We start from the raw sequence: 25,471 nt of genomic DNA, 5'->3' as shown, positions 1-25,471 counted from the left end.
GTGACTTTTAAAGCAACAATTTTACCGGTTGTACTCCGTGTTTTTCTTTCTTGTTAAAACTCTTGATATGATAAACGTTGGAGGATGGTTTTGTGCGGAGGATCGGTTTAGCATGATGCGCTCTGATTGTAGCAGGACTCCGACATCCTATCAAACACACTTTTGTTATGGAATTTAAGCGCCTGTTCCTCGCAGGGCCCCGTCGTCCTCACAGGTATTAACACCGGGCCCCGTGTCCCACAACAGGACCAGGTTCCAAACCTCGCTTTTTATTTACGTGTTAGAGCCTCGGATTCACACGATTCTACGTCCTCACGGTCGACTTACAATCACACTTTGCAAAGATTTTTCTTACTTATGTTCAACCGTCTCTCTCTGTCCACGGATGACCCGTCAATTCGCCGTGATTCTAGCAGAAACGAGTCCCAGTCCAAACAAAGGATTCAGCTGCCGTGCGCACAGGCTTCTCTGGATTTCCCTCCTGCCACCTAGAATGCGGCAAATTTCTTGAGTACCGGCGTACGAAGGACCAATTTAATGTCAGATCTATAACCTGACATTCTCGCTGGACAAAAATAAGAACACAGAGAGACGGTTAAATTTCTTACAATTGAACTGAACCAGGGACATCGCCTTGTCTCTGTCTCCACACCAGTTCTGATGTCCCCTCTTTCTTCTCCTCCTTTTATTGTAATTTGAGATCCCTGTTTACATAGATTGGCAGCTGCTAATTAGGGGAGGGGCAAACAACAAACCCAGCTGCTAACACATTCATCTGTCATGAAACGGTGTGGTGAAGGTGGTGAGGCAAACGCTGTAGACCCAGGTTGAGATGATTGATGGTTGTTTTAATGATAAATAAACGTCAAAACAGTCCAAAACTTACGGTGTTAGTCCAAAAACACAGGCAGCACGACTGAGCGGAAGCCAGGGCTCAAGGCCGGTAGCAACTGATTTACGAATGAACACACGAAGGACTGAGCGCACATTAGACAAGGACCCGACAAAGACACAGAGACACAGGTGACACTAAATACACAGGAGGTAATAGGGAAACAAGAAACACCTGGGAGTAATCAAGGGGAGAACAGGACAACGAAGAGACTCAAGGACACAGAAACTCGAAATAAATACACAGAAAAACACAGATCATGACATTATCTATCTTTTCTATACAGTGCAATGTCCTATATTTCTGCGTGTGAAGTCTTGAGCGCAGTTTCAGTATCTCTGGGTCACAAACTTCCACCGTTAGCCTTTGGGTGTTTCCAGCTCTCTGGAAGTGGCTAGCGTCTCCTTCCACTTTGGCATGCTTATCTCCTCCTGCAGACATTAAAACTGCTTCCTCTTCCTTTATAAAACATTCTTATTCCCCTCTTATTTTTATGTTTCACATTCCTGTCTGTTCCTTGTTTTCTTCTTCGACTTTTGTTCCAGCTTTCAGATAGTTTTTCATTTATCATATTTATCTACTTATTTTTATATTTATTTATCTAGTTAGTTATTTAGTTAGTTTTTCAATTAGTCAACTATTTATTTGCCAATACATTATTTTCACAATCCTCCATTTCCTCATTTTCTTGGCTTATTCTTTAGTTTATTTTATTTTTAAAACGAATTTGTTTACAAAAAGTATTTAAAACGAACATATATTAAAATGCCTCTCCTCACTTACTGCTATATTTACAAATTTTAGAACAATTCAGACCAATTCGTTACACATAGGCTGGACTCTAGGAATTGGTTTCGTATATATAAGTGTTAATAGTTAGATAAATGTACATCTAATGGCGTTTCTGGTGTTGAGCAGACGGCTTCAGCACTTCCAGCAGTTCATGATATTCTGCTGAATTCCTGGAGTAAAGCTGGGACTTTGTCCACTGACGAAGATCATCCTTAGAGCTCTGGTCGATGACTCCCATCTCACAGTATTTATCCAACAGCAGTCTGTCTCCAATGCCGTGATACGTCCTGATGGCTTTGGTGGACATGACATCAGGTCTTTTGTTTTGCTGATAAATTCCTGCACAGAGAGCAAACATTAGCCGACTGGTTGAAACAGCCTGTTTTCCTGCAGGCTAGTTGCAGCAGCAGCTGAATCAGTCTCTGTTATGCACCTGCATCTCTCCGGAGAGACTCCGACATCTCTGGATTGGCTGCTATTAAGGACATCTTCATTGCTTTGTGAGCATCACCAGAAACCAGAACTTCAGCGAGCTTCTCCCTGCAGCAAACAGAGCAAGTGACATCAGCAAAGGGCTGAAATCAGCCAGGAAGTGATGCATTCTCACCTGATTCTGTGAGACCCCTTGCTGTTTCCGGTGGTCAGCGCCTGCTTGTGATGTTCGGTGAGAACCTCTCTGCAGAGCCCTCGCTTTCCGGTTTTATCAATCATGGCGTAAAGCTCAGGCTGCTCTGTTTTCAGCCTGTCCCTCAGGGCTTCGTTCTCTGGTTTCTGCAGCATCTCATGAGCTTTCTGGAAGGCGTTGATAGGTGGGATGTGGTCTGCATTCACAGGACAGCTCCGGTTGTTGTTATCGGCGTTGGGTCTGTTTGTCCTCCGCAGGCCCTTGATGCTTCACAAACCAAACATCAAGTAGAGATGACTGTGTGTTGCAGAGTGACGGCTGCGATTTTAAATCTTTGGACAGAATGAACTCACTCATCAAACCTTCCAACCAGACCCAGGTCGTAAGTTTTTATCAGATTGGCCTCAAGCTCCTGGACATCCTGCATGTCTGTTGTGTTTAGTTTGTCCTGGAAGTTTTTTTTGATGACTTGCTGCGTCTTCCTGCCTCCTCCACTGATGATGTACTTATTCAGGTATCTGTGGGTTTCTTCATATCCTCTCTGCAGGTTGACGGCTGCTGCGAACTTGCCTGTGTCCTGAAGCAGCTGAACCATGACACGTCACAAACATTTCACCATGTCTACTTTTCCTTACATCAAAGCTACATTCAGTTTGTCTTTTCTGACAACAAGATGCTGAATTAAGCAGATATTTTAAATTACAATGGAGATATAAATATAAACTCAGCAGCTGAGATCCACCAACAACATTTATCAGTACTTTGTTTTATTCCTCTTATTCCACCACCAATCGCCAGATATTCACCCGGTTGGTGAAACCGGGATAAACATCCACTGTGATGCTGATGAAAATCAGCTCTATCTGTCCATAAATCCTGATTAATCCAGTCCATTAGTTAGAGTTTATGTCTGGAAAACATAAACATCTGGTTGACTCCATCTTTCTGTTTTAAGTCCTGATAAGACAGAAGTTGTCGACTTTGGATTCTTTGAACTGAGTCTCTGATTGGCTGCCACAGCTGAGCTACCAATAACTTGATGTTCTCTTTTTCATAGACAATCAATTTCACCCAGTCTTCTGTGGTTGACTCTTACAGTTCAGAGTCATTTTAAGTTTAAACTGGTTTCCCTGGGAGCTGGAAAAGCTCTGGATAGAAGCAACGCTGTGCTGTGGATTTATCAGAACAATTTCATTCAGTACAAAATTCTGGTAGTCAGTGCTTGGGGACTCTAGTATTTCAAAACAAGCTGTTTGATTCACAATTTATCTCAGGAGAGGACACAATGTATTAAATATGATTTGTTGTCTGGAGATGTACCAATGGTACAGCAGGGATCTATATTAGATCCACTTCTGTTCATAATTTATATAAATGAATTGGGACAAAATGTGTCTGATTTGTATTTTTATGCAGATGACGATTATTTATTGCACTGGATCCACTCCTACTCCGTTCTTTGAACTATTACAGAAAGGCTTTGCTGCTATCCAACACTCTTTATTACATTTAAAACTTGTTCTTAAAACAAATACAACTAAACTGGTTAATTTTTCCCAGAGGAAATTAAATCGAATGTGGAAAATCTAGTAGAAAGGTTAAAATCAAAGTTGGGTTTTATTTTTTTAAATAGGTTGTTTGTAATACAGAGATAAAAACTATCTTGTCATTGCAGTTTGCTTGTCTGTGTTGGACTATAGAGATGTTTTGACTGTCAACCTCTGCTCTCTGAGGTTCTTTACAAACCGCAGAATCCCAACAGACTCTGTGATTCATCCTCACAGGTGGGATGTTCAGTCTGGTCCTGCTCAGTTTTTACCTATAAGAATTACCTGGACTCCTGCCAGCCTATCTGCACTGAGAAACGTTGACTCTTCTGGTTTGGCCACTTTTTTATGCACCATTTGCTCAGACTGAATTGGCGGAGAAGACTTTTTTTTCTGTTCTCTGATCTTGTAACTTGCTGCAGAAAACTTTGAAATTAACTGATGTTATCTCACTGTGCATTTGCCTCCAAAGTAAAAGTTTTAAAACCATGCGCCGGGTTTTCATAGCTTGTTGTTTTCTTTAAACTGTTACTTGTTAGTGTTTTATTTATTGACGCCTCTTGGCCAGGACTCTCTCCAAAAATAAGTTTTTAACCTCAGTGTGATTTTATTCGGATAAAGTGAAGCTAAATAAAAACTCAGAAAGGCTTTAAGAACAGACAGAGGTGAGAGGAGCAGGAGGCTGTGAGTTTCTGCCAGAGTGACTGGAAGTCTTTATGTTTGGTATTTCTCAAAACGTTTAAATGATTTCTACATAAAAATACTTTAGTTTCATTATCAGCACACTTTGTGTTTTGTTAATGTTTTGAATGTCATGATACTCACCAGATCCTTCATTTCATTTCGAAGCTGCACTGCCCCCTGTTTGTGGTCAACGGTACTGCAGCTGGTGGCCTGGACCACAGCATGATAGAAGCAGTTCATATCTGCAGAGTTCACGGGAATCACAGCGCCGTCTGGCTTCACAATGTCGAAATGTCCGCTGTAGGGCCTCGTTTCACCAGCAAGCCGTTCTGCAAACGTCCTGAAAATTACAAACAGAAATACCAAAACACTTTTATACAGATGGAACACCATCTAACAGAGCAAACCAGAAGAACCTCAAGGTCATCTGACGTTTTTAAGACCTAATTTAAGACGTGGTAGGCAATTCATGATTTCATGAAAATATCCTGATACATTAAACCAAAGATTTCTGCACAGGAAGTGACTCAATGTAGTCAACTTGTCTTCCTTAGATAAAGATCTTTTTACCAATTTGAATAGAAATGTAACTATCTTGCTTAGCGCATTTAATTGAATTGGAATGGATGTATTTGACTTGAAATGATTGAATTTAATGGATTATTTCTGTATATAAACTGAATGTTTTTTTTTAATAATGTGCATTTGAAGGACGGTTGCTGTGAATAAGGTTATATGAAAATGAATTGATGAATACTTCTTAACTCTAACACAATAAAACACATCAATGTCATCAATATGAGATTCTCAATCGTTACTCACTGTTTTTGTGTTTCTGGGTCTTTGCTCAGTTGGAGGACGATATCACCTGCAGAACTGTCCTTTCCTGGAAAGTAATCTTCAGAAAGCTTCTTCCTATCTTTGTCCACAACTATAACTCTGATGCCTTTGCCTTGGAGAGCGTCAGTTTGAGTGAGGACATGGATGTCCAAAGCTGAAGCAGGACGATCAACATCACAAACCTCCTCTATGTAACAATGAAGGTCCTGTTTGCCCTCCTCTGATAGAGATTCACATGGTCTGCGGATGGCCTCCTTCATTTGGTGTTTATACATCTGGTTGTCAAAAAAACTTTGAGTATTAGCCCTGCCCAGTAGGTTCCCAACAGCACTACTAGCAGCGCTGTTTATGCGAGTCATGCAGGTTCTGGTGATGATGGAGGTCATGTGTCTTGAACAAGCTTCAACAAATGACTCTGAAACACTTGTAGCTATAATGTGGAGAAGGTCTTTTTTAAGCCTTTTCACATCAGCTAATGAGTGCCTTCCATCCTTGTCATACTTTTCCTGCGGCAGCTGATCCAGACTTTTCAACAACCCAGGCACAAAGGCTTTATGAATGACGTCTTCTGTGGGAAATGAATTCAAGATTTCTATACAGAGTTTGATATACTGAGCTGACTCCAAAATCTTCATCAACACTTTCATCTCTTTCTGTTTCTCCATGTGCCGTGCCACAGAACCACAGACCTCTGACAGGGTATCAAGAACTTTAGCAACCTGGGTGCAGTCCATCATCAGGTCAGGGATTATGTCTCGCGTCATCATGTCCACTGATAGACGGATTTCATTCTCACAACTCATGTCTATTGTGAAGTTGGTGAAGTTTTGCTCCATGGCCGTCTTTGGTACTGTTGAACAAATGAAGTTTGTGAGAGCAGAATCCAGGCGGCTATTAGATTTTATCATCTTAAAAACTTTATCCCTGAAGGCCTCATTCAGAATCCTTTCAAACACAGCTGGAAGTGCATTGCTGACAGTGTAGCTCAGCACAGCGGCACATCCCTGCTTTGCCAGTTCTTGAACAGCATATTTCCCTGCATGTTTACAGCACTCTTTTACTGTGAGGACGGAGCTACATTTAGCCCCAGCAACCAGACCTTTGGCACCACTTCGTACAGCCCTTACAGCTCCCTTGAGTTTGCTCAGTCCACCAAAGACCAGAGACACCCCAATGCTGATGGCTTTAGAGATTGCCCACTCTGCCCAGTCAAAGCTTCCTTGTATCATTCCCTTTATGCCGTGAATCATGTCAGAAACCCCTTCACTGATGAGTCCAAGCCCAAACTGGCTGGCGCTACCATAGGACAGAGCACAAACAAGGACACCTGCTGTCACTTGGACAACTCCTAGACAAAAACAAAGAAAGGCATCGATGGAAAACTCTGGCTTCTTTTTAACCTCAAACACGATGCAGAGACCAAACTCATGAAGCACCATTAGTTCATTCGTGGTGATGGGGTCTTTGTCTTTGGAAAGGCTGTAAACACTGGAGTCTTCTAAGATAGCCTCTCCTTTGCTGTTCTCAATGTGCTGGAGGGCTTTCAGGGCATTTTCAATGTATCCTTTCCAACATTTGAAGACACTCATTCTGGCTTTCATTTGGTTCTGTAGGTTGCTGTCTTTGTGGTGGGGTAAAAAGTCATGAGCCACAGCGAAATTACAAAACATCATGATGTTTGTTGACTCTGACAGGTACACATTCACAGCAGTCTTTGCTTTTTCTAATAACTGCTTTGCTTCCTCTTTGTAGCCGCTCCTTTGCAGGTTGACTGTGATGTACGCCTGGTTATAAAGTGCCACAGCACAGTAGAAAGGATCGCACTGCACAGCACTCTGCCAGTACAGCAATGCTCCAAAGTCGCTTTCCTTTTTGTTGCTGCGGTGTATGTCAGTTCTGCTTTTTGCCAGTTTAATGTAGTCATAGAAATTGTTGCTCCTCCCCTTTAAGATTTGATCTGCAGTCTTCTTCAACCCCTTCATAAGGTTTTCTTCCAGGAGGTGGATATCATCAAGCCTGCTGAAGTGCTCTTCATGGAGGATGAGCCACAAGGCCCATGATTCTTTCAAAGCATTGATCGCAGTCTCATAATCAAACTTTTGACGATGGCTCCTAAAACACTCAGGAAGATCTTTTGATTTCAGCTTTTTGATGTCCCTTCTCTCCTCTTCTGTGTAGTGCTTGTCAAAGTCACAGAGAAACTCACAAAATGTGGAGAACAGACTTTCCTTCAATTTAATTTGAAGAAGCTCATTTTTCTCCATACCATCCAAACGTCTGACTTCATACTCCTCTCTGAGTTGTCTCATGGTTTCCACTGAGTGGCCTTGGTATGCTGGTGCTAGAAGATCCCGGTTAAGTATCATCTGTGCCATTCCTGGGTTTCCTTTGCGGGCGGTGCGTCCAAACACCTGTCTCTCTACACGGTGACTTCCAGGGAAGTATGTGAGAAGCACAAAGAGACCTCCACACTCATTGACTTCTTGGTGAACATTTATGTCTGTTCCTCTGCCTCCCAGGTTTGTAGCTATGATGATGTGTCCCTTCCTGAAAGTCTCCTTTTCAATGTTGTGCTTTTCGCTGATTGTGTACATGCTGATCTCAGCAGCGTGTCTTTTTTGAACCTGTATTTTACTTTTCAGCTCCTTGGCAGTCTTGACATCCTCACAGATAATTAAAACAACCTGCCCCCTGTCTGCAGCTCTCCGTGTGGTCTCGCAGATGACGTGGATCCACTCAGTTTTTCCTCCAGAAACCTGAACTGCTGGCAGTTCTACAAGCTTTTTATGACGGTGAGCTGGAATGATGTAACTGGCTGCTTTGTACTGCCGTTTTAGAAATGCTTTCTCTGCTTCGCCCCCTAATGTCCCAGAGACTCCAAAAATCCCTTTGCCTGTCAGGTACTTTTTAAAGAAGTGGACATTTGACATGTAGTTTGTGACGTTAGATAATTGTGAAATTGCCAGTTGGTGTTTCATCTCCAAAAACTGTTGCAGGCCCTCACCCCAGCGCTTGTTTTTCTCTAGTACCCCACTGGCCTGGAAGTCTACAGGAATTATGGCATCGTAGTGATGAGAGTGCTCACTACAGAAACCAGGCCTGTCAACCTCTGGTGTCTTTTCAATCATGTACTCTCTGTCTAGCGCCATCTGAATGGCTCTCAAGGCATTCTCTGCAAAAATGGGCAACTGGTTCTCAACATACTCTTTTAAGGAAGATGGAATCACAATATATCCCTGAGTTTCCTCCACTGACTTCAACGAACACTCACCAGAAAATCTAATTTTGGATTTCAGTTTTTCAAGAGTTGATTCAATGAGTGATTTCTCAGACATGATTTCACAGGCACATCCATTCTGCAGAAGAAGGATCTTCACATCAGGGTCTGCGGGAGAATCGTCTTTACCGTAGCGCTTGGCTTTATTGTTTACTAGTGAGTAACAGTCCACCACCACGCCATCAAGCACTGCTGTCTCAAGTTCCCTGAACAGCTCATGCTGCTGCTGATGTCCCAACTTGGCCATGATGGTTCCAATGACTTGCAATGTGGGATCTTCAGAGCTGCCTTTCTCTGTCTGAGTTTGACTCATTGCTTCATTTACTTTATTGAGATCCTGCTGAGAATAAAGGCCCAGCTCCACACCCAGCAACAGTATGTCATCTTCTGAAAAGTCTGATTCTGAGCCAACCACAGCTTGCTTGGCAACCTTGTGACAGTACTGGATCCTAGTTCCCCATTGGATCTCGCCTGTTTCAAATATTTCTATCGGACGGCAGGAAGACATCAAGGCCCAGATGCTTGCTAGGACTTGTTCCAGGTGTCTCAGCCCACTGGCTTGATGTGACAAGAAGGTTACCTGGACTCCACTGTCCAACGTCATGTAATCCACTTCATCCACAATAACACAGTCAAACTTTCTCTGTCCTCGAGTTGTTTTCTTCTCAAACTCTTGCCTCAGTATGTCTGCAGCAAAAGTACAAACAGTGCCATAAACTACTTGCATAGAATAAGCTTCTTCAAGCAGCTTGTCATGGTCTTCAAAGGAACTTTTAGTTTGGTGTTGTGGAGGAACAGTTGATGAGGTCACACCAAACATTGTATAGAGTTTTTTCCACTCCTCTTGATCACGAATGGCAAGCAAAGGGGAGCTGGTCACAACATCCACCGCAGTACCTCGTATCGCCTGGATGGTGGCAAACATGGCTAAGATGCAGGTCTTACCCTCACCGGTTCCGATTTCCAAGAGGCATCCTCGTTTGTCCTGGGACTGCTGTAGCAGCAGTAGCAGTAATGATGCAAGCTGAGTCAGTCTGGGAAAGTATCCCTGAACGCTCTTTCCACTGGAGGTGATGAAGGCTGTGCATGTCTTCACAGCTATGGACATGACAATGAGGATGCTCTTTAACATGTCAGTGTTAGGGTTGGAAAAATCTATTGACACTATCCACCTTTTACAGTCTTCAATCACGTCTGACTCTAGGTCCACTCCTTTACATCTGGGCAACACGGCCTCAACGTATTGAAGAGTGTCTTCCAGTTGTGACAGGAGATCTTCTGGATAGTTATTTTCCTTCATTTCACTAAGGATAGTCTCATGATCTTTGTCCTCCTCACATGACATACAATCTTGAATATATCCTATGGGATTCTTGTGATTCAGTGCAGTGACAGCCATTATGCAGCTTAGCCTATAGGTGCATACCCAGTGAAGGATGTTTGAGACTTTTTCCTGATCCATGCCCAACGTTCGTCCAATGAACAGCTTGATTTCTTTTGGAGTCCAGATGTTGTTGAAAAGTATTTGACTGAGGATTTCCTTGCCTTGTTTTGGCAACTTTGAAGTAATTTCAAGAATATTTACTAAAACCCGTCTGGCTAGAGTTGGATTAGAAATCTGCAGCTGATCTTCCAAACTGAGAAAGAATATGTTTTTTTTGTCTTGTCCTGTTCTGTGCTCAAGCTGAAAATCAGGCTCACCCTCCAGTGTAACCTTGACCACAGCCTCCAGAACACTGAAGCGCTCGGTCAGGGACAGATCCACGTATCCAGTGGCCTGATCCAAAGCCCACTGTGACCAGATGGGGATGTTCTGCTGTTCTAGGTAATTTAACATTAGCACATTTTGGAGAAACTTCATTCTGTCTTCAAGGTTCATCTTTGACTTTTCTTTCTCTTTGATTTGGTAGCTTGACAGAAGTTCTTCAAATCGTTGCTGCACATCTCCGAACTGCATAAAAGATAAATTCAGCACATTAGCATCAAGTCTAAACATTCATATGGTCAACTATTGCCAGAGTCTAACTTCCTTTTTCATATTTAATGTGGTAAACCCAGAAGATCTCAAACCTTACCTCATCTCTCTCTATGTAAGCTGTATGATCGTCCAGCAACTGGTACAGTACTTCAGTCTTTTGCTGCTGGTGTTCTTGAGCTTTGGCTTGTTCCTGCTCTTGAAGTCTTTCCTGAGCTTTTCTGATCTTTCTCTTGGAGGCTTTGTTCTCCCAGTCAATTTGCTCTTGGATTCTCCTGGCTTGCTCCATCTCTGCCAGGCGTCTTTTCTCCTCTTCTTGCCTTTTTCTCTGCAGTTCTTTTTGTCGTTTCTTCCATTGTTCCCATTCTCGTCGTTCACGTTCTTGCCTTTCCTGTTCTTGCCTTTCAAGTTCCCGTCTTGCCTGTTCTTGTCGTTCCCTTTCTCGTCGTTCACGTTCTCGTTGTTCCCATTCTCGTCGTTCACGTTCTTGCCTTTCTTGTTCTCGTCTTACACGTTCTCGACGTTCCCATTCTCGGCGTTCCTGTTCTTGTCTCCTCTTTGTCTCCTCTTGGATCTTTCTTTCTCGTTCCAGCTCTGCCTGGCGCCTCTGCTCCTCTTCTTCCCTCTGACGTTTCTCTTCTTGTTGCCGTCTTTGGCGTTCTTCTCTTTCCCGTTTCTCTTCTTCGATTCTTGCTAAAAGAAAATTCAAGAATGTTCTTGTAAATTTTATCACCTTTCTTAGTTTAATCAAAGCTAACTGAGCGTGTTCTGGGTTAGTACTTCTTTATACGGTTTTAAAAAGTTAACTTTATTTTAACTGAATTTTGGCACAAAATAAGTCAGTAATACTACTAAAAGTCTCAGGCAGAGGGTCCTAATATTTTATGTTTTATTCTCTTAGCCTTAAAAATTCAGATTATTTTCTACCCCATAAAGTAGATTAATAACAATCCTTAACAAGGTTCATGTTGAAAAATATGGGTTGCTGTTTTGAAAATTTACCCCGTCAATAATTAACAGCAGTAATTTGGGATTATGTAACCTAATTAGAAATCGGGGGTTCATTTTAAAAGTCATATTTCTGCCATGTTATTCATTTTTTTTGTTATTCGTTTACTTATTCTCGTCAGAACTAGAAACTAAATAATTATTTGGGGAACTAAATTTTTATTTAGTAAGCTAAGTACTTAGCCAAATAAATATTTAGTTTGCAAGCGTCTAAACAATCCACTAAAGAAGTAGAGGCAACTATGGTGGATGAAGGTCATGGATGGATGGATGGATGGATGGATGGATGGATGGATGGATGGATTAAAAGACATTAATAAAGAATGACCACTGATCTAAACACAACATCTAAAAAGATGTTCACTCATCATATTCTCAATCCAACATTCAGCAGTGATCAATGTTCTCTCTTGGTTTCCAGCTGAGTTGTCTACTAACCGAATCATTTCACGCATAAAGTCAAACAATTGAAGCTGAGTTCATCTAGGTGTGTCGAAATCATTCAGCATTAACTGTTCGGTATCGGCCCATAATCTGAACTAACTGGAACTTCCCTGTATCGCTCAGTAGAAACAGATTCTCTGTGAACAGCAGACCACGCCAGTCCAGGAAGTAAAGCGTTAATGTGCAGCCTGAATGTTTCTGTAAGACTTACCATAGTTGGGACAGCGGTCAACCACTTCATCAGAACTGTTGACCAGCTCAAAGTGTTCCCGATCATCGCTCTCTCTTACAGTGAAATCATCGATGCGATTGTCAGATTGGAGGTCCCATTTGGAGTGGTTTCCATAGCTAAGGTAGACGCCTTTGTCGAAAACAGCATCAAGCAATCGGAATGGATATTTTAACAACGGAAATCCTAAAGGCCATCCTCCTGTTTTTGTATCATGTGGCTTCAGTTTTGTCCCACTCTGTGGAGACGAGGAGAAAAAAACAGTCAGGGAAGGTTCATCTACTGGTTCATATCTCGGTTTGGACTCTTACCTGGTCTTTTTCATAAGAGTGATACCAGGTGTAAGGGGTCTCATTGGTTACTGTAATGGTGATTACCATTTCTCAGCTCTGTAAGGACAAAGAATCAATTATCTACAGGAAACAATAAATTCAAGTGTTCCTCTTGAGAAACTTCAGCAGTTTATTAATCCGATTGAAGGACCTTCAATGACTACAGTTCAGATATGTTCGAACACGTCGTCTCTCAGGGACATCCTGTGTTTTCCACAGAGGTTCTGGGAATCTGGACTGTTGTTTGGTCCATCAGCACAAACAGGAGCCAGAAACTCCAACGCCAACAGCGATGCAGCCGTACAGCTCATCAGGAAATCTCCAACAGCTCATCTGGGGCCTCGTCAGGATCTCAGTGCCCAACTGATGCCACCCTACCTGGGCAAGTCCGACCTCCGGTAGTGTGGCGCCCATTGACAATGTAATGGAAAATTTATTGTGACTTTCGTTTGTAGGCCTAATGACTAATTTCCATTGTGAGCACAAAGTGCTCTGCTGGTGTTGAAGTCTGGGTGTGGTCAGGACTTTCACTTCCTGATAAGCTAGTTTGTGATGAAAGCTGTAAGAGCTGAGCAGCACCTCCTCAGATCTACACCAGTTACTTGGATCCAGTCTATAAAGAACATTCTGCTCATTTGATCGCTTTTTACCTTCAAATAAAATCACAAAGACATTGCTGCCCAAGTCGATAGGTGTTCAACATAGAGACCATAAACTACTGTATACATGATGCATGGTTGTCATATAACAATATGACAACCGGGTGTTAGGAATAATTTTGGCTTCATATTATAATTTTATAAATGTCAGATGGAAAACGGACTCTGGGTTTTTCCTGGTTAAGGTGATTCTACAAAGTGTTGGGTCAGCTGTTGGTTTCTCCAAGTTTTGTTTTTCCATTAAATTTCAAAGTCAAAGTAAAATATTTCCACTGTTCCTTAAGTGCAGATGATTAGGTGGCGCTGCTGCTACAGGTTCATACTCTGAAAGTAGATTTGGCCAAAGTCCCAAGAGTTTAATGAATAAAGTAATCCTCAAGAATTTTCCTTGTGTTTCTGTGATATTTTATTTACACAAAATGGAAACATTTGTCACCAGAAAACCAGGAACAAGTCAGCAAAGCAGAGAAAAGAGAGAAAACACCAATTTATGAGCAAATTGTACTTCTTTTTTTTTTTTTTTTTCCAAAATGTATTTTATTGAATCTTCTCTTTTAGGACACAACAAGCTTACAAACAACAAACTTACCATTGTAAACATGTACTTATACACACATACATTCACTCACGCACCCACCATTCAAACCTGCATTTGTCTAGTTCCAAAAATATAGAAAACCCTTTAGATTAAGACAGAGAAAAATAACAAGACAACATATAAATAGAAACTGTAGTAAAAACATCCACTTAAGACATCCATTAATAAGCTCCGTCTTCAGTCCCTATGACAAATTGTTTGCAGATGTTCTAGTTGAAGTCATGAAGAAACTTCCTCGTGCTTTAAACAGCAGTTTTTGAGGTTTTAACATGATAAACTTTGTGCTCAGCTTGTTTACAGAGCAAATCTAATCTCTACAGAAGGTTTGGGAGAGGGAGGTCACCGCTGATGATCTCACGCTGCACTGTTACCTTCACTCAGTAAGTTGAAAGTTTAATGTAAACAACATCAACCCAGAGAGGGAACGTCCCGGCAGAGCACAGATCCAGAACATGCAGTTGTCCTCCAAAACTGCAGGTGACAGCGGTGGCCTATGCGTACACAGCATATGTTTATAAGTACTGTACAAACATATTTTTGATTCAAGAAAATATTTTTCTGTCTTCAGCGAATAATTTGTAAAATGCAGCTGTTGGCTCAGTTGTTGATCTTTCATCTATCTTGACTAAACTGAGGTTCCTTTGGGCCACTTTGGGCCCAGTCAAAGTTCTAGTTACTCCTGGATTAACAACATCTGATCCAAAGGTCTAGAGGAAGATTTCCCCTCCAGGATCTCTCTGACACCCCCACTTATTGCTCAAGGTCAGTTTAACAAATGTCTTCCTGCCAGAGGTTTGCTCCACCTTCTAGAGTGTTTATTTCCCCGCTGAAGGAGGAAAGCAGGAGATAAACAGGATGTGCAACATTCAGAGATGGAGAACAAAGTGTATATTTATTTTATTCAGATATTTATTGCAAGCTGAGTAGCTCTTGAATTTCTAAAAAATGGAGCTGTATTTCCCTCAGCCCACCTCAGCCTTTCCTGGCTGCAATGTTGGCACCTTGAGATGCCATGAGACCTAAATTCTGAACATCTTGTTAAGTTGCACAAAATTCTAGACCAAACTTCAGCTTTAAAAGAGAACAAACACAGCTTTAATTAACATTTGCAAATGGAGAAAACATACAAAGCTCACATCTCAGTGAGAATCGGATGAGTTCTGACTTGGGGCTGAACGTCCCCTCATTTACATAGGATACATCACACATTACTTAGCCACACCCCCTGGCTCAAGTGTCAGGTAAAAATCTATACGTTACTTATCTGTCAGTACCAGTGTGTTCCACTGAGTGCAAACCTTTAATAAAAACATCATAAAGTGTACATTCAAATTTATTTAAACATTGTTACTAAATATTTCCTTCACAATCTTGACATGGAGTGCATCCCGGTTTTCCATGTTTGGAAAACCGGGATGGTTTTCCATTTAGCTTTTAGCTAAAAGCTTTTAGCTTTTAAACTGGTTACATTGGTCCTGTGTCCAGACAGAAGGATAATCAGCATCATGACCTGTTTGTTCTGAAGATCCTGCAGCTTCCAAGTCGTCTTCCTGACATGGCGCCTCCTCACCCTGACTCTCATACTGAGGAACCACAGAGCACTGTTAAGTTAAAAGCACATCTTCTTAAGTTGGGATATTTTTCCTCCAACAGGTTCCAGAGGAATCATTTCAAACCAGATGTTGAGCTGGATTTTATTTCAACGTCATTTGTGAATGTTAGAGCCTCATTTTCAACAGTGGAGCTATAAAGGTTGAAAAAGGTTATTATTTTGTAGAAAGTCTTATCAACATCCATATTTCCACTAAATAAGAGGCAAAAATATAGTTTGACAGAAGAAAAGCCTCTCAGACTCTGATCTCAAAGCAAGATGCCCAAACTATTTTTTTAAAAAATATTACACAATTAATTTAATTTCACATAAGTTTGTCGTTTATTGAATGTTCAGAAACTACAGCGGCTGTAATGCGCCACAGCAAAGGAAAACAAAGGTAAAATAACCCGAATAGGTGATCAACTCAAAACCACTCTTACCTTTTTATTCTCTCTCTGTCATTTAAGCACACCCGTTGTCGTGACAACCGCCTCCACAAGCCGAGCAGAGATTACGTTAAAAACATAACATTCAGTCCGTTACGATATCAGGTTTTCAGGCTTGATATTTATTTTGTGATTATTAATAAGATCTCCCTGAACACAGCGATGGTCGATTAGCTAATTTGAACTTTGGTAATGGTGTCATGGTCTGTGCTTTTCCTTGTTTATTTAGAGTTTTCTGTGTCCCTAAGTCTCTTCGTTGTCCTGTCCTCCCCTTGATTGTTCCCAGGTGTGTCTCGTTTCTATGATTACCCTCCCATGTATTTAACTCCACCTGTGTTCCTTGTTCGTCGCCGGGTCCTCGTCAATGTTTAACCTCTTCGTGGTCAGTGTGTGTTACTCCTGCTCGTTGTTTGGACATTAAATCATCATAATTCATCTGACCTGGGTCTCAAGCGTCTGCCTCACCACTCGCACCAAACCGCTTCATGACAGTAGGACCCGACCAGACCGAACGGTGAGGCTCGCTATTATGGACCCAGCTGGAGTGAGGTTCCCTCCGAAAAGGCAGAGAGGACCGAGGCGGAGATCCAGCAGGGAGGACAGGGAGCTGGCTGAAGCTCTCGCCAACCTGCAGCGGGAGCTTTTCCGGGGAACAAGGCTGTTGTTAGCACCCCCCGGATACGGCCCCCGTCGATTCCTTCGTCCGGGAAGCCAGCGACCTGAGCCGCCGGTGGGACCGGACCCTCGTCGCTTTCCGGAGCCGCCACCTCCGCTGTCAGCCCGGAGACAGCGACGTGAGCCGCCGGCAGACCCGGCCCCTCGTCGCTTTCCGGAGCCGCCACCCCCATGGTCAGCCCGGAGACAGCGACGGGAGCCGCCGGTGGATCCGGCCCCTCATCGCTTTCCTGAACCCCCAACTCCGCTACCAGCTCACAGACAGTGACGTGAGCCGCCGGCAGACCCGGCCCCTCGTCGCTTTCCTGAGCCGCCACCTCCGCAGCCGGTCCCGAGGCTTCGCTCCGGCCCGCCTCCGCAGCCGGCCCCGAGGCTTCGCTTCGGCCCGCCTCCGCAGCCGGCCCCGAGGCTTCGCTTCGGCCCGCCTCCGCAGCCGGCCCCGAGGCTCCGTCCCGGCTCGCCCCCGCAGCCGGCCCCGAGGCTCCGCCCCGGCTCTCCGCCGCAGCCGGTTCCGAGGCTTCGCCTTGGACTTCCCCCAGAGACTCCCTGCGTTCCTACCGAGACCCTGACCCCCTGCGTTCCCTCCGAGACCCCGACTCCCTACGATCCTCCTGAGACCCTGACTCCCTGCTTCCTACCGAGACCATGACTCCCTGCGATCCTCCTGAGACCCCGACTCCCTGCGATCTTCCTGAGACCCTGACCCTCTGCGTTTCTCCTGAGACTCAGACCCCGACTCCCGAGACTCAGACCCCCCGCGTTCCCACTGAGACCCCCTGTGCTCCACCAGAGACTCTGCCTCGGGGGGCTCGTCATCGCCGTCTGTGGGCGGCCCCCGGGACTCCCCATTGCCACCTCCAGCGCCGCGGACGGCCGCTGGACCGCCTCTGGGGGTCCCGCCTCCAGGGTTCCCGCCTCCAGCGCCGCGGACGGCCGCCGGACCACCTCTGTGGTTCCCGCCTCCAGCGCCGCGGAGGGCCGCCGGACCGCCTCTGTGGTTCCCGCCTCCAGCGCCGCGGACGACCACCGGACCACCTCCGTGGTTCCCGCCGCCGCGGACGGCCGCCAGACCACCTCCGTGGTTCCCGCCTCCTTTGCCTCCGCCCACCCTGTGGGTAGTTTTTTTGTTGTTTATGGACTCTTGGCCCTTCTTGTTTTTCCGCCCACGATGGTGGGTTGTTTTTTGTTAGTTTGGACTCTGGCCCGCCGTCCAGCACCCCTCCACCCACCCTTGTTGGGTTTTTTGGTTGTTTTTTTTTTCCTTGGGCGTCTGGTAGCCGACCTTGAGGGGGGAGTACTGTCATGGTCTGTGCTTTTCCTTGTTTATTTAGAGCAGGGGTGTCAAAGTCAAATGGACGGAGGGCCAAATAAAACATTTAGCTACAAGCCGAGGGCCGGACTGATCGAATGTTCATTGAAATTTTTTTAAATGACGCATATAGTCTAGTGAACCTAATTGAACCTACTGAAAACCTAACAAATATATTCCAATATGATCAGATAAATAAAGCAATATTTTCTTATGGCTCTGTCAGTAATCTTTAATTTTCAACAGACACAACTGAAATATTTTTAAAATATAATTGGATTGAAATACAATAAAATAAAGAGCAAAAATCTATTAATCAAAAACAGCACTTTCATCAAGGAGAAGTAACATGCAGTGAAAACAAATATTAAACTTTAACTTTTAAACTTGAACTGAGTAAAAACTCTAAATATGTGATTGCACAGTAATGTTCACTTGTTTGAGGTTGAGGGTGATACTTGGTGGTGTCCCATCTTTTCCACAAGTTCATCAATGTTCGGGGTAAGGCTCTGAGCTGAGGAAATCCTCAGAATTGAGTGAAGGTGTTCAGCAGTAAGTTGACTTCTGTGTGATGTTTTGTTCAGGTTCATCAAAGAAAACAGTTGTTCACACAGGTATGTGCTGCCAAACATAGACAACGTTTGAGCAGCCTGGATGCGCAGCTACACGTGTCGCCGGCGACACATCTAAATTTGCAGTACCGTAATTCCGCCACACGTAGCGCTAAGTGGAAAAGTTCCAACGGTTTCTGAAAGGGGAGACGTTGCACTTTCCAGCAAGTATCGGGTTAATACTGTAACTTCGCAGCTGCAGCTGCAGAGTGTGTAATTAATCCGGGGGGCACTCCTTTAATAGATGGTATATTTCGGCAATAACTTGGTGGATATTGAAAGTTCCGGTTGTTATGGATACATGGGTAAGTACATCATCTCACAGAACATTTAAAGAACTACTTACAGTTCAAATAAGGAAGGTATTTTTTTTTTCAGACGGGGTGCCGGCTTACTGCGGTCTGCGGGCCGGTTCTAATAATAAATCAAGATCATTCCAGGGGCCGTAAAAAAACCTTCTCGCGGGCCGGATGTGGCCCGCGGGCCTTGACTCTGACATATGTGATTTAGAGTGTTCTGTGTCCCTAAGTCTCTTCGTTGTCCTGTCCTCCCCTTGATTGTTCCCAGGTGTGTCTCGTTTCTATGATTACCCTCCCGTGTATTTAACTCCACCTGTGTTCTTTGTTCGTCATCGGGTCCTCGTCAATGTTTAGCCTCTTCGTGGTCAGTGTGTTACTCCTGCTCGTTGTTTGGACTAAGTTATTTTCATTAAATTATCATAATTCATCTGACCTGGGTCTCAAGCGTCTGCCTCACCACTCGCACCAAACCGCTTCATGACAAATGGAACCGAAACGCACAGAATTGCGCAACACCTTGTTAAAACAATAATTATTGAGATTATTATTTTTGTTGGGTCATTGATTTGAACACGTTTTGTTGATTTTTTTTTTCTTCTTTTGTTGTTGTTCTTTAATAAAGTTAAAAACGTTTTGCTGAGCGAATCAGAGGAGGACGTGCTGGTCTCAGTCTGTCACCTCATGCCGAGATCAAACCTTCTGCGATCGACGTATTGATCCCCCCTGCTCTAGCAAAGCACGAACAGTTCAGAAACAATATGAAATGGGGGAAAAAAGCTATTTATTAACTGATTAAATCGTGTTTTAGATTGTTCTTGAAAAACTAATCAGTCACTGCTGATTAGTGGGTGCACTCACGGCTGCACATGCACACATTGATTTTTTTACAGCAGACAGCCGCTCCCCTCTCTTGCAGGCTGATTTAGCGGCGGTACCCGACCTTACCCGCCTACTTTCACCCCGGGCTAAAAGTTAAAACCAGCCGTCCAAGAAATCCCTCCAGTAAAAAGTATTTGGTAAGAAAATGCTGCCCAAAGATCAAAACTTCAGACTGTTCACATTGTGGTATTTTAGACTGAAATAAAAATTACACAAATAACAAAAAAAAAGATTAAATTCAGTCAGAAGAAACACTTTAACATTTTGTTTGTTTTTCAGGTGATGTATATTTAACAGAGTGAAGAAGTTCTAGTTAAGATAGTTCTAGCATTCAGAGAACAGATAGAAGTCATGTGATTCTTTATTTATTCTTCTTTAACAATCATCATGGTGGATGTCTGGCTGAACGCTTCACTTTCATTTCAAACAGCAGTTAAGAAAGTGATGCTGTGAATTTTACTTGAAATTTATTAACAACAGAATCATTTCTATGATAAATGGAAATGGCCAAAGAGCCTAAAAAAAAGTTAAAGATGGAGCAGCAGACTAGATCAGAACCGGCAGGCTGGATCAGAACCAGAGAGGTTTACAGGAAAGCTGGTTCTGTTCGGCTGGTTTCCAGGAAGTTGCCGGGTCAGAGTTCTGCCTGGTCGACAGGCTGAAGGGAACCGGCGCTGACTCAAAGTGAAACTCAGTTTTTATTTCACTGAGGATAAATTTAGATGCAGTTTGTTCTGGTTCTGCACAGACCTGAACCGGGTCACATGACACAACAAACAGAAACTGCTTCAGTGTTTCTAATCCTACCCAACACTGTGACCTCTGACCTCTGGTTATCACGTCACCAGACAGGTTACAGTTGATTGTTACATTTAGTTCAACATTACAACACCAACAACCAACAGCTGCAGCTGCAGCTGTCTGATCAGCTAAGTGTTTCTGGTCTCTTTCTGCTGATTTCTGAGGAAACAGGAAGTTTCTGAATCCTGAAGATAATCTGAACCGAACGTGACTTACTGTGCTGGACGCTGCAGACAGAGTCCTGCTGTGTGTCCCTCAGTCCATCCCAGCTGTCTGCTTCTGTGGGACGTCCCCTCATGGTCAGCTGCTTTATAGAAGTATCTGCAGAGGACCAATCACAGAACAGCGTAGAGTTCACATCAGAAGTTACAGAGAGTTTATCAGGAAACTCCCAGTGGAAGTGTGTGTGTTTATGTTCATGCGTGTGTGTGTGTCCGTGTGCATGTGTGTGTGTGGGGGGGGTGTGAGTGTGTGTGTGTGGGGGGGTGTGAGTGAGCAGCTGCAGCATGAACTCAAGTTGTTCTGTCTGCAGATAACGACTCATGGCTGAGTCAGACTTTAGCTCCACCTGAACTCCAGTTTATAAAGTAAATAATGGACTGAATGACAGGGTTTATCAAAGTGGGGGCCGTGGCCCCCTGGAGGGCCTCTTGGAGGCGGTGGGGGAGCCTCAGAAAGTTGGAAGGAAGATGAGGGAAAAAACTGCAAAAAAATTAAAAAATCACATTTTTAATTTTTTCATTATAAAATCTGATCTATTTTCATGATCATGATGAAATGAGTAAAAGTAGCTGAAATGCTGCCGTGCTGATTGGCTGAGCCAGCAGCTTCCTGGAAGCAGCAGAGGCAGCGTTCTGTTTCCTGTAAACCACGTGGTTCTGGTTCTGATCCACCTTTAACTGTTTCCTGCCACAGTGGAGGACAAGAGACACGTCTAAGGTCCAGCCATGTCCTCCTGAACCGACAGACAGAGAAACCTTTCCTCCTCTGCTGCCTCTCACTTCACTGGAATAATAAACATTTAGAAAAATGCTTCAGTTTTTTTTTATAACCAACATCTGACTTAAAATCCACAGTTTTTAATCTGTGCAGTAAGAACCACGATTACACACAATATGATCCACCATTATTCAGAGAACTGCGCCTGTCTGAACATTTCTCTGAATAACTGGTGAACAGTTATTTCACCTGCCTGAAATAACTGGTAGGTGATTTCAAGTAGGTAAAACAATCTATTTAAATATTTTTGCCATTTTCTTCTGACTAGCTCTCTGCTCCTTTAGCTGAATCAAAATGGAAAAACCAAACTGGACGAATCTTTTACCTGATGCTGCTGTTACACCTGAATCAGCAGCACAAAATCTGATTAAGAGTCACTAATTTTATCTCTAAGCTTCAGTTCCAGAGTGTAAATTAACTTTCTGTCTGTCCTGATGAAATGTTAGTTAGCTTGTGGGTGTGTCTTTAGTGGCGGCCATCTTGGGTCCCAAAGATAAAGAGGAGGCCCGCCTGAAATGCAGCTCAGGGATAAAAGCTAGCGTTTGATTGGTTGAAGCTTAAAGTAATTAAAATATATATATTTTTTAAACTTGTAATGTGTGGATTTGCATACAGCAAATGTTTGCCTGATATTTTATTATCCATTAATAATTGTTAATGTTTATATTATGTGTGTTTGTTTCCTTTTTCTCCACTCTGGAAGGCTGAGGTGATTGGCTGATTTAAATTGAAGAGACGGAGTTTAACCAATGGACTGCTGGATGGGAGAGATTATAGAGATATTTATGAAGAGGCAGATGGATGGGATATTATCTGCAGGCCAGGATGAACCTGAAGATTGTTTTCCTTTGTAGAGTCAACAGGAAGGTTTGATTTGACTTCTTATTTCTGCAGCAACAGAGTTTAAAAAACAGATTTATGATCCATAAGCAAACGGCAAACTGGACTTTCTTCACAAGAGGAGAAAAAAAATGAGGAAAAGTGAAAAAGCAGCTAAGACAAGGAAAACAAAGAGGAGGAGGAGGAGGAGGAGGGCCCTTGGGCCTCACCCTGTCCTCGTGTCTCTGACCGTCTCCTCAGTCGGTCAGCATCTGATCAGGACAGCAGAGCCGTTCCTCTTCAGGTAAGTCCAGTTTTCTTCAGACTTCATGGAGACGTTAGATATAAGAGACATTAGAAACATTTAAAACGGTAGAGACATCAGAGACATGAGAGACATCAGAGACATCAGAGACATGAGAGACATGAGAGACATCAGCGCTGCGTGTTTCTCTGTCCTCTTGTGAAGACGGAGCAGCAGCAGGACAGATGGACGGTTCCTGTCCACCAATCACAGCCAGATCACCTGGATGACATCATCAGTACCTGCTGTAGTAACTAGCAGCTGTTCAGCACGCTAGTTAGGTATCAGGCTGGTTCTGATGGGTCAGGTCGAGTCTCGGGCTGGTTCTGGTAGTTGCTATGGTAACATGCTGCCGGTCCAGCTCTCCCAGCAGCAGCTGACTGGTTTAACTGGAACAAGCTGCTCCTGTGTGGGACAGGCGGCTGTTTGTGTCCGTGTGGCGGTTGCCGTGGCAACTTGTTAATTAGATGATTGCTGGTATGGAGGCAGCTGACTGCACTGTGTGTCTGCTGGGGGACACAGACACGTCCAAATGTCTCTGCAGGGACAAAATTTACTTACTGCCTGGCGAAAGGTCAGAGGTCAGACTGACTGTTTTGGAGGGACGTCCATCGTCATGGCGATGTTTATGAGGTTATTACACATGAATCTGCAGCAGACACATCAGATTTATGTCCTGGAGCGTCTCAGGCATTCACAGAGACGGAAATAATGTCTCAGATTTTAAATGAATCTAATCATTTATCTTAAATGATTAGATTCATTCATTTAAAATATTAAATCTGAAAAAAAGACATTTTAATCAAAATATTTAATATAAAATATTTCATCTGAAGCTAAAAACATGTTTCTGCTTTCTGCATAGATCCATCCATGCATCATCCATCCATCCATCATCCATCCATCCAGATGAGTGATCATCCTCCTCCGTATCGTCCGTTCTTCCCTGACGATTCGTCTCCCTCCATGTTTCCTCCAGGTCCGTTTTTGTTTTCATCACAAAGCCAGAAATCACTTAGTAAAATTTTAACTTTATTGTTATGTGAATTGTTATTTACTTCTTATTCCATAGACGCCACAACCTCTGTAATTATTGTAATTTCTCATTCTAAACAAATGATAAGTTAGTTTAGATTTATCACATCAATACTCTGACTTTATTTAGCTGTCATCTTTATGAGACAATGTCATTTATCTTCCTGCTTCAGTTTTTATAAAATGTGTTGTTTTTTTTATCTCTCAGCTTTTTACTCACCGCCCACTGCCTTCCCCGGCTCCGCCTATCAGGTACCCAGAATGCACCGCGGCAGCTTCCTGTCAGACGTCATGTGACTGAATTCACCTGCTGCTGATGTGACAATGAGTTCAGGATAAACTACAGAAAATGTATTCATTATATCAAGGAGTTTAACAAGAAAACAGAAAGTTAATAACCAGCTGTTTTATCACAATTAATCCAAACATAATAAAATAAAATAAAACTATAAAGTCCAGTTTAAAGATAATCCAGCTCAGTCCCAGCCTGGCGGCTGCATGAAGCCCAAAAAGTTTTAATATCTGAGGAGATCAGCTGATTTCATTTTACAGAAATACTCATAAGATTTAATGTAACGTTTATTATCCAAGAAAAAATTCATACAGCAGAAAATTCATACTACAAACAGCAGAACAGGAGGATAACAAAAACCTGAACAGCAGGGGGCGCCATTCAGGCCAGGCTGAGTTGGGTGGTTCTTTATTAATCCAGAGGAAATTATAAAATAATCTGTTGCTCTCATACATGAACATCCATAAAAACTAGATTAAAACATTAGAAACAAAATAAAACTATAAAAACTACAACAAAGACAATAGAAGGAAACAATATGTTGTGTAGGGGTGTGTGTGTGTGTGTGTGTGTGTGTGTGTGTGTGTGTTCAGCACTTTCTCTTCCTGTGAAGCGCTTTGATACGTTTTATCCATAAAAGTCGCTTAGAAAATAAAAATTACTGACTGGTTTAGTTCTGATCCGGATCTGGACCAGAACAGAACTGAAGCAGATTATTGAGTTAAATTAGGAGATTAAAGTTTGACATCTGAATTTCCAACAAACCCCCCCTCCTCCCCTCTCCCAGACTTTCCCTCAGACCATCGTCCAACCAGGACCCGCTGCACAGCAGGGGGCCTCGGTGATGTCACCTGGTTACTATGGCAACAAACACCAGGCCTCCCATCCGGCGAAGCCCACAGGTAACCTCCTCACCTGCAGACCGTAGTCTGATTGGCCACAGACTAACGGTAGACTGATGATGTCATCAACAGTTCTGCTGATGGATCCTCGGACCAATCAGCAGCCGGGCGGTATCGGGTCGTACCTGGCTGCGTGTTCTGCTGCTCTGTGCTGCTGCTGCCTGTATGACCTGCTGCACCGCTGACCATCATCACCTTCATCATCATCCTCAGCAGTGACCATGTGACCGTCCGGTCTGCTGACACCAGGAATGTCCGACATGTTTGAGTTTAAAACGACGTTATTCTCATTAAAGGTTCAGAGGAAAATCCTGCTGTCTGATTGGACAGCGAGCAGAAACAAACATGGAGGATGATGACATCATCTGAAAGCATTTTCTAACCACTCTCTGCTGGTGTCTCTTTGATGATTGACTATTGATCTTATATCAGATTGGTCACAGCTGATCTATAAAGTGATTGATAGGTAACTGTTTGTATTGTAACATTTTTAACAGTTTTTCGTCTATTTTCTCTTTTTTTCTAAAGAAAACATGTTTCCTCTCATGCAGCTGCAGTTTTGTTTATTATTATTATTAATAATTTTTTTTCTCCTAATTGACCA

At 43.2% G+C, this 25,471-nt stretch overlaps 2 protein-coding genes across 2 annotated transcripts; one reads left to right on the top strand and one right to left on the bottom strand.

Moving 5' to 3' along the window:
• Window positions 1–827: 827 nt before the first annotated feature.
• Window positions 828–20,907, bottom strand: LOC114152982 (uncharacterized). Its single transcript, XM_028031180.1, has 10 exons — window positions 20,733–20,907; window positions 12,625–12,702; window positions 12,296–12,551; window positions 10,733–11,325; window positions 5,363–10,608; window positions 4,682–4,880; window positions 2,663–2,895; window positions 2,292–2,576; window positions 2,118–2,224; window positions 828–2,023 (listed from the first exon to the last, which is right to left on the bottom strand). Exons 2-10 carry the CDS (start codon window positions 12,691–12,693, stop codon window positions 1,785–1,787), a joined length of 7,227 nt encoding a protein of 2,408 aa, XP_027886981.1. The 5' UTR covers window positions 12,694–12,702; window positions 20,733–20,907; the 3' UTR covers window positions 828–1,784.
• A 1,638-nt stretch (window positions 20,908–22,545) lies between these two features.
• Window positions 22,546–25,417, top strand: LOC114152986 (cysteine-rich and transmembrane domain-containing protein 1). Its single transcript, XM_028031188.1, has 5 exons — window positions 22,546–22,638; window positions 23,504–23,617; window positions 23,882–23,925; window positions 24,753–24,867; window positions 24,940–25,417. Exons 2-5 carry the CDS (start codon window positions 23,512–23,514, stop codon window positions 25,050–25,052), a joined length of 378 nt encoding a protein of 125 aa, XP_027886989.1. The 5' UTR covers window positions 22,546–22,638; window positions 23,504–23,511; the 3' UTR covers window positions 25,053–25,417.
• The last annotated feature ends 54 nt before the right edge of the window (window positions 25,418–25,471 follow it).

This window comes from Xiphophorus couchianus, chromosome 11 (assembly GCF_001444195.1).
Source record: "Xiphophorus couchianus chromosome 11, X_couchianus-1.0, whole genome shotgun sequence".
In the NCBI taxonomy this organism is placed as follows: Eukaryota; Metazoa; Chordata; class Actinopteri; order Cyprinodontiformes; family Poeciliidae; genus Xiphophorus; species Xiphophorus couchianus.
The sequence above is the reverse complement of the archived record's forward strand: the minus strand, read 5'-3'. Positions and strand labels throughout refer to the sequence as shown.